This window comes from Amphiura filiformis, chromosome 5 (assembly GCF_039555335.1).
Source record: "Amphiura filiformis chromosome 5, Afil_fr2py, whole genome shotgun sequence".
Classification (NCBI taxonomy): domain Eukaryota; kingdom Metazoa; phylum Echinodermata; class Ophiuroidea; order Amphilepidida; family Amphiuridae; genus Amphiura; species Amphiura filiformis.
In genome coordinates this window covers 27,612,191-27,625,321 of record NC_092632.1, presented here as the reverse complement: position 1 = coordinate 27,625,321, position 13,131 = coordinate 27,612,191, and the positions used below count along the sequence as shown (strand labels likewise).

At 37.7% G+C, this 13,131-nt stretch overlaps 1 protein-coding gene across 1 annotated transcript in view; it reads right to left on the bottom strand.

Annotated features, from left to right (window-relative positions):
• LOC140152902 (dmX-like protein 2) overlaps window positions 1-13,131 on the bottom strand; it is a 192,556-nt gene that overhangs the window by 71,052 nt on the left and 108,373 nt on the right. Inside the window, 10 exon segments of the mRNA XM_072175438.1 lie at window positions 143-240; window positions 867-1,055; window positions 1,626-1,714; window positions 4,020-4,088; window positions 6,184-7,230; window positions 7,233-7,739; window positions 7,742-7,791; window positions 7,793-8,360; window positions 10,359-10,581; window positions 11,025-11,177. Coding sequence (XP_072031539.1) covers window positions 143-240; window positions 867-1,055; window positions 1,626-1,714; window positions 4,020-4,088; window positions 6,184-7,230; window positions 7,233-7,739; window positions 7,742-7,791; window positions 7,793-8,360; window positions 10,359-10,581; window positions 11,025-11,177 — 2,993 coding nt within the window.

Here is a 13,131-nt window from a genome sequence, read left to right as displayed (position 1 = left end):
ATTTGGGAAAACAAATATTCTCTCCAAATGCTTAAATTCCACACAAGAGTTTCATAGAATTCTCTTTCAAGCTCTGTGGTAAAATGTCAGGAAAATCAATTTATAACTGACATTTTGTAGAGTAAACCAATTGGCCACTTACCTAAACAATCCCCAGATTAAGGTCTTCTTCTTCATTGCTAAATAAATCAAAGCTGCGTCAAGTGGATCATTGTTTTTCTGGAACTGTGCTTTAGCGACCTGAATAGGATAGGAGAGGTGGAAAAAAAGTTCATCGTAAGCAATTCAACAAGACCCGGGCTGTACTATTCAAATGGCTTAATTTGATACTGATGGCGTAGTATAAAAGCAGCTTAGCCTAAATATGCCAACTCAACCACAAGACAGACAGATAGATAGATAGATAGATGCATTATCACTATTTATTGGCCCACTTCCAAAAGCCTAACAATCAACCATTACTGGTGCAATGGACTATTCCATGGACTAAATCCTGACTCCCTATGTGGACGATTTATTAGCTTGTCTTCCACAAAGGGGAGTGTTTTTTTAAAATGGAATTGGCTAGGGTTAATCATTTTAAAACACATACTCTCCCTGTACTTGGCTTTACCTATATCTTCCACAACTGGAGTAGGTATTTCAAATGGAAGTTAACCCAATTGTCTGTTCTATCTGAACTCATACCCCCTGTGGAAGACTTTAGATAAATATTCCACAGAGGGAGTGTGGATTTCTAATGGAATAGCCTAATATCCTTGTCAGCCTACATAAGATGAATCAATGCAGCCAGGATCAGACTTCTTGCAAGGCTCAGATCATCATATATTATACACATTTGAAAGAAAAGATAATGTGATACTAACCTTCTCCATGCACCGCTTGAGTGTTGCATTATTCCTAACCCACCATCCTATGCCCATAGCTCTAAGTTCCTTCCATGTTGGTTGCCCAGCCTGCATTCCTGGAGTAAGAAGCAGTAACTCCTCTTCTGCTTCTGAATGGAAAGCCCAAGCAAAGTTGGAGGTTGCGAGGCCATCTTTTATTAACTGCACCTATGGAGCAAAGTAAAACATAACACTATCAACACATACATACAGGTGGTTCGTGAAGAGCATGAAATTTATGTTTTTCACTATGATTTTCTGGTCTCCAATACAATTGTGCTCTCAAAGTATTAGCTTTCTTCAAGGCTTTGTTCTTGTTCTTTACATTCTGTCATGTGGCACATTTTTGTGCACACTTTGAAAATTTGTTCATTTTGCCTACAATTATGATTCTGTACCTCCGTGCTAACAAGATCCCTATGTACACCTTGGTGTTGTGTGACTAACAAAATAAAGTATCTTTAATCAGTTACAACATTTATCAAATTACTGTTTAATAAGAGAACAAACCAACAATTCAATGACGTTTATAAACAAAAGTGCTTTTATTAGGAAGCTGATCCCTCCGTCTAACTTGAGTTTGAAATGGTGAAAATTCATTTTGACTAATGTTTCACAAAACTTATCAGACATTTTGACCCATCCCGTTAATGAAAGGACTTTCATTAATAGGAGATCATCAGACTTTTAGTTTGTTCCCTAAATTCAAACATAATACTAATTGTTAATCCTACTGACCTGTTGCCATGGTGGCATAGATCTTAGTAGACACATATGGAAGCGCATTGACAATAGGTACCGTAAGCCACACTCATCTAGTGTCTCACCTGTAATAAACAAATACAAGCAGTATAGCCAAGATTAATAAACATACAAAACTTTATACACCCATGTTTGTTCACCGTCAACCACAGACATTGTGTATTGCTATCCAACCGTGGACGTGCTCATCCACACAACAACACTGCTCCGCACACATGTGTTTGTGGTAAAAATAGTGATACAGCACTCATCAGGTACAGATGGTGTGTATCAGAAATTAAGGGTATTTTCCATCATTTTGTGCATGCAATTTTTATATAAACAACACTGTGCAACAACTGTAAATCTGTCCTGTATGGTACCTGCCAATGGACGATGGAGGCTCAAGTGGACTTCATAGTATATCTAGTCCCTTGTGGATCTATGATTCTTTCAACCTCGTTTGATGGCAATTATGCACCTGTCACCTGTATGATGCACTGTGCAACCCACCCAGGTAAAATGACTGACATTGACACACCTGTTTTGACTGACCTTCCTTGACTGTACCCTGCGTCAATAATTTGACTGTAAATCACCTACTTATGACACTCATTTCCCAGGGGTTGTATAGTGCACTTGCAGGGGTCCACACACACACCCTGATTCACCCCTACAGTTAATGTACACTCACACACATAATTATTCGTAACTATATAGCTTATTCATCAATGAGCTGTTAAGTTGTGGAGCTCACAAAATAAGAGATTAAGAGACATGGCAGGAAGCAGGTTATTGATGCACAAGGCAAACTAGAACACACAGAGAGAAATCTTTTGAAGGCTTACTTCTGGTTCTAAGATGAATTGAACCTGGGTCACAGTGGTAAGAGGTGAGTGGATTCACTATACCATATTAGTCTGTGTATATACACTTCAGTAAACATGCATCATCAGGCAAGCCACCTCATACGCACACAAACACACCCTTATATGTATTCACAGACAACCTGTACTGGACCACATTATTAAAATATTATTTTGTAATATTAATATTAGTATCTCAATTGTACGTTTGTGAAGATTATCATTCATCCAGGTAGTAAATAATAAATTATTTTGAACTACAATCTAGGCAACTGGACTTACGTTTTTGAGTGGAAAATTTTCATGTTAAAGAAGCAATTTACGTGAAACGGGAGGAGCCTTCACTGAACAGGGGAGGCGGCCTACGTCACAACTTGCCCGGGGCCTACAGTTCAGCGATTAGGAAGATCCCTCTCAGGTTGAACTCGAAGGTGACCTGTGATACAACAACATCCGCTTCACAGGTCAATGAACTTTTACCACCAGAAGATCAGTCGGGCTGATGATGCGCTCAGGATAGAACATGAAAATTTCCCACTCAAAAACGTAAGTCCAGTTGCCTAGATTGTAGTTCAAAATAATTTATTATCTCAATTGTAAATTATTTGGCATTGCATTGTTACTAATTTATTACAAAATGTTTTTTTTTTATATCATGTTATTTATGTGTATGTGTGTTGAGATCAAAAATAAAACTGAACTGAACTGAACTGAATGAACATGGACATGTTTTTCTCTGATTTTCTGTCTAATCGTAGACAATGACCCATTTTACAAAAATTTTTGGGGATTTTAACCTATCATCCGGAGACTGATTTTTATATCATCAAATATAGAGGACATACTCCCAAATGAGTTCAGCTGTTTGATGTCTTTTGCACTTGTCAGCTAAACAGGGACAGTCCCCTGTTGCAGTAATGTCCACGGCTAGAATGTTAAGTTTCATATTAACATCCTTGTTTGACCGGAACCACATACGCCTTACTACATGTTATCAACACCAAACAAGGACAGTCAGTCACCATAACATGAATGATACTCTTCACAAACATGAAATCACACTTAACTTACTTACCATGGCATTACATAACCACATGAGGTCAGCTCGTAATAGCATTTTTATGTTATTGATGATCAGGTAATCACAGATATCCTTGGTTACTTTCTGACTTTCACCAGTTATCAGGGGACATACACAAATTATACAATATTTTATGACATACTCACCAACCGGGGACTGATTTTTATCACCGATAAGGAACGTAATCTGAAATGCAACTTTATAATATTGCAGCATGTGGGGATGGTCCCCTGTTACCAGGAGCTCCCCCATTGGAATGTTAAGTCCATACGAATGTCCCCGTTTGAAAGTGATTACAAGTACACACCCACATACTTCACACATGAATTGAGGAATTCTATTTCTATTAACAATATCCAACTTATTTCTAAATCATTAACCAATATTCATGCCAAGACAAAACTTGTAATCTACACTAAGCTGATCAAGATATAGCATGCATACCTGCATGAGCAGCATCAGGAGTCCCAGTACTGGCAGCATAGCCTGCTCCATCCCTACCTACCAATGTACCTGATAGATTGTAAGAAAAAGAGACAAACACACACATACATACCATCATATAGAGTCATGCTATACTTTGAAGAATAAAGAAAGAGAATGAAGCAATATGAAGCAGAAGATATCTTACACTTCCTACAATGCATTCCCTGTACTGATTTGCTATTCAGTTCAACATAAAGTCTGCACAAAAAAGTAACTCAGCTGTTATAAATAAGCATATAGATTCAGAACTAATAATTGTTTTCACAATATTTCAACATAGAGAAAGGATGATTTATTTACGCATTTTGATACCCCATTAAGTCAAATGTCGTTCAATATTAACAACACAGTAGTGCTTTTACAGAAAAATACCCGAATTTAAAAGTTGCAGTTTACAGTGATCAATGGTTATAATGCCAGCACTGTAAACACGTAAAGCCCGCCATTATCTTCGCGCTTACTTCAAATCAATACAAATAACTGCAACTTTTAAATGTGGGTATTTTTCTTTCAAATCACTGCTGTATTGTCAATATTGAACAAAATTGGACAAATGGGGTATCAAAATGCGCGTAAATAAATCATCCTTCTTTTTATGTTGAAATATTGTGAAAACAATTATTAGTTCTGAATCTATAGGCGATTTATAACAGCTGAGTTACTTTTTGTGCAGACTTTAGATCAATAGTGACGACAAATAACTCAATTGCAAGATCTGAATAAGCTCTATTATTAACTGAGGTATTTTGTCACTATCAACCCATGTTGCACTAAATAGCAAATCAGTACAGGAAGAAATAATGCATTGTGGGAAGTGTAAGATACCTTCTCTGATGTTAAAGGATATGTAGAAATCCTTCAGTGTATTTCAATTGATGATGTGCTTAGGAGAACAAACCAACAGTACAGTTTGAATTGACTATTTGTTGATATAATTTATTATGGTAAGTCTAAAAAAAAAGTTTGTTTCCCGTAGTGTGCACGCATTTCATTTTTGATGGCTACTTTTGCGCATTAGAATTTTTTTTTCACTTGCAAAGAAAAAGAAAAAAATATTTTAAAATTTTCAATCAAAATCAATAAATTTTGGTCAAAAAATAGCAAATTTTACATGAATTTAGTAAAAAAATTTAAAAAAATGTCCTAAAACGCAAAATCTGTGCCGGTCGGGACATAAAAACCTAATCCAAGCACAAGATATTTTTTGGCTGTACTGTAACATACCACCATCTCTATGACCCTTGCAGGATATCCTAAATAGTTTTTAAAAGCTGTCAACAATTGCAAAGAATTCAGCAGTTAACTGAAGAATTTCATTTCTAAGTTTACTCATCAGATATAAGAAGTGGCTAGTAATCAGGGCTGCATTATGCACAGTACCCATTCATTTTGATTAAATTTACACACCATATTTATATGGAATTTTAAAAAAAAAAGCCAAATTTTGACTTTCATTGTCAGTTAGTTCCAGCAAAAGGATTAGGAGGGGGCAATGTTTCATTTGGCAAAACAGGAAAATATTTTTCAATCAGGAATAATTCACTATGCATACAAGTCTGTACTTATATAGCAGATACAAGCTGTATCAAATTGATTGGTATCCATCAGCTTTCATTCATAATGGATGAGTCTGACACATCAAAATTCAACATAGGATCCACATAATTTCTAGATTAATTCCAATGTTGTATTTGGAAGAGGCAGGCTTTTCAATAAACATCAAAATTGATGGGTACCAATCATTTTGATACAGCCTGTATACAATTACGACAAACCTGGAGGATATTGTCTACACTTTTTGTACTTGAGAAGCTAAAGTCCTGAAAAGTGGCATGAATATTACAGTGAACCAGAGGTTTCCAAGTGACTCTGCATTTTTACGGTCCATATCATACACTATTGTAACCAATTACAGGCCATAGTGATAATAATTTGAAAATAAACACCCAAAACAAATCATACCCATGTTAGAATCATACCCACACCTCTACATTTAAAATTAAAATAATCCTTATTAGAACCACATTATAAAAGCATGCTTGCTACATTACTCAAGAAGTAAAAGTACAAAATTCCCTAGTAAGGCAATATTGCACACATGCATACTAAATTGGCCACTAACCTGTCACTCCAGCACTATGAGTAGTTATTTCAGTCTTTGTAGATGCCACTGTATCAGCCAGAGCCAGCAGGTGCATCTGGTCAAGACTGGTCAGCCCAGGCAGATGCATATGAGTCAGGTAATTGGTCAAAAGTCTTGCTTGAGCCACTCCAAAGTATGTTGGATCCGATAGCTTGTGCATCACTGACATCATGTTCTCTCGCGGACTGATATCTGCGTTGACGTCAAACGTCGGTGACGTCGATAAATTGAAATCCACGCTAGTTGAGAACAAGCTGGTGTAATCTTGACTGGCTTCCTCCGGAGGTTGGGTAATGGTGCCGGCTCTTGTAATGGTAGGCGTTCTTTTCCTCTTGGTTGTGGTTGTTTCTTGTGCTACTGCTTTTGGGGCTTCTTTATCTGCATTTAGTAGTGCATACAAGGGCAATGGAGGGATGGAAGCCAATTCGATGTAGTCTAGTTTGGTGTCTGCTTCATCGATACCTCCTTCAACAGGGCTTGTGCTGAGTGACAATACACGCCTTAGGCTACTGGAAGTTGTTGTTGTTTCAGGATTCTCTTCCTCTCCATCACCAACGACTGCTCGTTTTACAGCGCCCTCACCTGCGATGCAACGCACCAGGTGAGCAAGTATGGCCTTAACACGCCGGAACTTTCCACAGTTCATCAGTTCCGTCAACTGCTTTGGGTGATACTGAGGAAGGACAGGGCATGCTTTGTAAGACAGGTCAAACAAGCCTGGGTCAAAGGTCACATCTTCTTCACCAAATTCATCCAAATCATCTTCGTTTTTGATTAACGCCGACATGTCTGTGACAGACTGTTCACGATCAGTTTTGGTCATAGGTACGGTCAAGAGATTGACAGATAGGCCACCTTCTTCATTACGACTTGGTTCTTCTTTCCCAAATTGCTTATTGTTAAGCTTCTTATTTGTAATACTCGATTCTTCTTGCTTCCATTGAGAATACACATGCATTTCATTGGCTAATCCTACCACAAGGATTCCAGCTCTAACCCATGACAGCATCTTGCTATGTGGCGGATACCGTCAACAGTAGTGAGGTTGATGGTAAGGAGAGCTGTCCACTTTGGCTTGGTTTCCTCTTTGGCTAGTAATGTCGATCCTACGCTAGGTGGAACAAACAGACAAGTTTCACCTGATACCTCGTTGTCATTGTCCACACCAGCTCTGTTCCCAAGCACCGGAGCAAAGATGGTGACCTTCATTCCCATACCGATGGTTAGAATGTGAGTACCGTCTTCTTTGGACACCCAGGCTATCTGTACTGGCAAGTTCCTTGGGCGTTTTGTTGGTGAGAGCACAACATTGTTGACTGGTTGTTTAACATGTGGATTAGCAAGATCTAGGGCAGAAGGCGACTCTGCCGAGACCTCCTGAATACCCAAGAAATCTTCAACTTTTGAACTTCTTTTCATGATCTTGTAGTTGACACTTTCTGCTTCCAAACTCCCTAATGCTCCTCCACTCCTGAGATAGTCTAAATCCAAGGTGCCAAGATTGAGCTTGTCTTCAATCATCCATTCTGAGCCCCTGTAGATTCACATTCAAAGATGATCACCTGCAAAGGAACTTTGGATCTAGAGGGCACTCATATCACTTCTATACACAGGCGCTAAACGACCATTGTATGCACAGGAGAGTGCTATGGGTCTGCCTGGCACCTCTACTGCACTACTTGTATCCTCGTGAATCAATAGCTTCCATTCATCCCACTTATATGAAGCCAGAGCACACTCCTTGTCAACAAATTGTTCGTCATCGTCTTCAAAGGTTCCCGATTCGGAGCTTGCCATATCCGGTTCCATCTCATCCATCAAGCAGACGTTAACGCCACCTTCAGCAATCTCACACTGCCAGAATCTAAGCTTGCCATCGGAGCATGCGGTGGATATCAGATATGGAGCATTGCACGCCGGATAGATGGTAGATGAGCTGAGATGCCCAGCTGCTGGCGTTGCACTTATTACCTCCACTCCATGTGGCAACTCCAGCTTCTGCATGCAGACTTTGCGTGAGTACGTCTTCAGTTTTGTAGTAACTTGTGGAACATTTACTGGGGGTTCATATTGCATTGGGCCCTCTGCTTCAGATGACTCTGGTGATGAGTCAGCAACTATTTCACTCTCTTCATTTTCTCGTGTTTCTCTGGGGGCTGAACAAAGAGAAAAATTAATTGTTACTTGATTTACAAAACACGCCTTATATGTGACCTTCCACCACGAACCAGGTGCAAAGTCTCCAGGGCCTATTCAGAGAAATAGCTCAATAATTCAACAAAATGCAATATGAAATAAAGGAATCTCGAGGATTATTGAATATTTGAGTGACTATTTACTAAGCAATTATCACCATATAAAAGATCTTTTTAAAGCTTATTTTCAATTTTCCTCAAAATAAACTTTATATTGAATATCACACCTTCCTGTTGCTTGTTTGCAAGGCAGTAATAATCAGTGAGAGTTGGAGAATCTTTGTTTTCTACTGTTTTTTGAGAGGTTTAATGGACCATATCTCAAAACAAGCTCTGCCAACATTACATCCCATTTGTGGCAGATGGACACATATGTGATGTAGCACATCTAAAATAGGGACTTTGCAGGTGAAGTCAATTTTGAGTTCAGTATGTCTGCTCTGAAAGCATTTTGCAAGTATCAAATTGACATCTTATTTGCTAAAATTGATCAAGGCACTAAGCACTTTGCCGCAAAGCCCCCGCCCCCCGCCTTTTGATGTGCTGCATCAGTTATATAAGAGGAAAAGTCTGCCCTTTTGAAGCTCTTTTTGCCAGTAATTAATCAAATCCACATTCTCCCAAACTAAGACCCTCTACAAAACACCCACTCTTTTTCAATACAAAATGTTGCTTAAATGCAGACAATATGATGCAGATACCCAACTTTTTGTCAGATTGATGGCTTGAAATTTACAAATCCATCCATAACCCATCCAGTAAATTGCCAATTATAGCAGAGATAGCTTTCATATAATATGATAGATTTTTGAAATAACAAAACTGTTTACATCAAAAATCTATGTAATCACATCAAAATCTAAGTAATCAATTAGAGAATAAATGATAGGATTTTGTCTTTTGCCTATCCAATATCGTGTCACAATGGATGGGCTGGCCAATATGATTAGACCATAGCCGGTATCCACTACGATAAAAAATATTGGCCAGCCCATCCATTATGACACGATATTGATAGGCAAAAGACAAAATCTATCATTTATTCTCATTCTTATTCAGTTTTAATGTAATTTTTGCGAGAAAAACTGCCCTTTTTTAGAAAAAAAAATAAAGTTACTTTTGTAAGGACGTCCCTGTTGTTTTAAATGAACGAAACCATCACGAACATCTAAGCCGCCGAATCGCGTTCTTAGTTCTCGCGCATGTATTACGCGAACGCATTATCGCGCGATCATTGAGGAGCAACGAGCGTGCCGCAGTTGCGTGGCGGCGTGCGCCCTGACTAATATCACTATCAACTATTATGAGATATTATACACCAAAACCAATCAAATTACGTGAATTCTTTACAAGACGCACCCATTGAATAAGAATATCTGATATTGGGTGTGCTCGCTGATCCTTTTTGTGCATGGAGCACAGTACTCCAAGGAGGTAGTAGCAATATTTTCAATAGAAATCGTTGTTGTACTTATTTCTTTTAAATTACACAAACCCATTTTTATTGGAAAATGTGGTATCTAAAATGTGGAAAATGCAATGTTCCCAGGGAGTTAATTAGAGAGAATATCATACGTATCCATCTTTTCTTCTGTTGAATGGTATTGCATTAAGGTATCAAAATATATAAAGTATTGTAAAGCGTGATATTTTCACCTTTTTTTGCACTTTGAACTATTTGGAAGTTTTGCAGTTTCTAATATTCTGATTACAAACAGTTACACATTAAAGCCTATGGGTACAAAATACTTTTACGGTCACGCTTTTAAATTTGTGGTTCCAAAATTAATTACAAAAAGCGCAAAATTAAATGACGAAAATTTCCCACTGTAAGTAGTTAATGGGGTAACACATGATGCACAAGAAACACTTTGGGTTGGTTAACCGTTCACTCTCTCCCAAATCAAAATATCTTATTCATCTGTATGTAGAAATAGTGACAATGCCCAGCCACCTTACCTGGTACTGTGGTGATCTGAGTCTCCAGTTGAATATACCACATGTGCATTACAGACTGCCTGCTATCTTTGCGTTCCATCACCACTAAGTAGAACTTCTCTCCAAACCCAGTCGGAGGTTTGGAAGATGGGTCTGCCGTGTTCACAGAGAATGGAGATTGAGACTTCTTGCCGGTGATGAAGTGCTGTTGGAACACATGCATCAACTGCACATTTTGCCAGTTCTGAAAAACATGATGTAAAAATAATTATGTAGTGTGTAGTTAAAGGGGTACCCTATTGGTTTTGGATATATCTTCAAACTTACATGCAATGTAAAATATCATGCCCTTTATGCAGCTATGTGAAAAAACAAGAACATTTTTCCGCATGTTGGTACGCGTGAACTACATTCTGGTCTGGCAAACGACATGTGCCATATTCCCGTTCATGTATGTCCTGATAACCCGGCTGACAACCAGTTTGCCCCAGTAGGCCTACACATTCATACTAATTGATTGGGATGATGCTGTTGATCGGGTTATGGACCTTTAATAAAATCTAATAGGATTAACAATCAGTAAAAACTCTTGGTAGGATATTTTATTCAAATGACCATCACCATCTGCCTTTACAGTATGTAGGCTAATATCTAAGATGTCTGCTGTACCTCCTATACAAAACCTACCTGTTTGGCATTTGACATCACATCTAGCTCAATGATACATCCAGGCCTGGCTGTGGATTGCAGGCTGATGATGCTTGGCTTGCCCTCTGGAGGTGTCTCTGCAGATTCTGGGTGGATGTACTGAGTCAATGGGGAACTGCTGCTCAAGTAACCCTAGAAAAAAATAAAAAGTTTGTAGAGTGTTATCACTGTTATAAATAACTTCTGGCTATTTGGTATTCTTGTAAAGAAATTAATGTGATAGCATATTAAAAAAAAATCAGCTGTTAGAATTACAATACAGACAAATCTGTCAACTGATATTTTGGGTGATTACAATCCTAATGCAATCAAGTTAGATCAATTGATAAGGCGTCCATCTATGGTGCAAGAGGTTGCGGTTCGATCCCTGGCGGTGGTTTAGTAATAAGTATGCTCTTGTGGAAAAATTAAGTTAGCTTGAAATTCCTCTGAACAAAAAACTTACTCCTAATTGTCTTGTTGTAACCAATACTAAACTTGAGGAGCTGATCCTGGCTGCGAAGGTAAATTGTGGAATGTCTGAGGTGTGCGCTTTTAAGCAGCAAAGTCCGCCAGTTGTTGTTACATGGTTTATGAAATGAAGTGGGCTGTAGTGTCAGCGACAACCTGTAAAGTATGCCGAGGCTTGTGGATCAAGGTCTAGCCATTGTTCCTGTGCGTAGTGCACTATAAATTATCACACTCTTTTTTTTTTTTTTTTCTTTTTTTATCTACTTTGGGGTGTGAATGAATAGATAAATAAAGTTCCAAATGCTAAATCCTTGAACAGTTTGCTATTCAAGTCTTCATGTGATTGCTGGGTAAATTAGTCATCTGAAGATCCATCTCAAGATCTTGGAAAAGTTTTTGATTGTTTAAAAAAAAAATATAATTCTATTACCCTGGAGGGATAAATATGCATTCTTTGATTAATCTATAACCAAATCACAATCAAGTCTGATGTTCTCTGCTCAAATTCTTTCAAACTTACAATATTATATTCATTGATATTGCACAATCCTTTATTGCTTACATGGCTGCCTTATACGGCAGTATTTCTTATATAAAACACATGGCAGCCTTATACTGTAAGTATATCTCTACTGCAATTACACAACACAAATGCTGTAAGCAAATGTGGGGTCAGCAGCTGCCGACCCTTTAATTGACTGTAACATGTATTCGTACTGTGTTACTGCTTAGCAACGGTTTTGCCACCAAATGTACTTGATACTCAATAGCTAACCTCTTTCATTAGTTCCATATAATGTGCACTTAAAAGTCCTATTTAAAGCAAGCTACATCGTTGAATCCATCCTCATAATGCATTGAGTAATATATCTGGGATACGTTGCATTCAATATTGTTACTAGGTTAAGCCTTGTATTTATTGCAAACGCTGATAAAACAATGTTCTAGATTTCAATCCAAATATTGTCTGGTCCATATGATAAACAGTCGCTCAAAAAATTCAATTGGGCAAGTTTTGTTTTGGATCAGACAATTCTCTTTCATATCACAGACAATTACACGCCCCAATGGCCCAGTTATAGGCAAGTGTAGACTGAGATATCATCTCGAGCAAACACAAAATGGTATTCCACATATTACACATTCAAGGTAAATACTCATATATGCTGAAGACTTGACAATTACATTATGTCATTGTATAGTCACTCATCAACAATCTTTTTAAGTACTTTGAGTGACTATTAAATCATGTCTTCATCAAAATTGCAGTTATGTAATTACCCATTTCTCCATAAAATAAAGAATATTCTGCAGATCATAATCAAATATCAAAACGCATAAAAAGTAGATATTTTCTTTAATCCTTTGCAAGTTTATATTTAATGATTTTTTTCCTTCCTATGCCTTTAATTTATATTTCTCAAAAATTAAACATCCACAATACAGTACAAGATTCTTATTGTGGCATATTGCGGCATATATATACAGGGCCTTAGTGTTTAAATGAAGTGTATAACCATTTCTGAGCATTTTAATGTAAAAAATCACAAAAAAAGCCATCCAAAACGAGTCTTCTGCCAAAATTAATGGTGCAGATATTTAATAATGATGAAAAAATGAATGCATCCGATAAAAG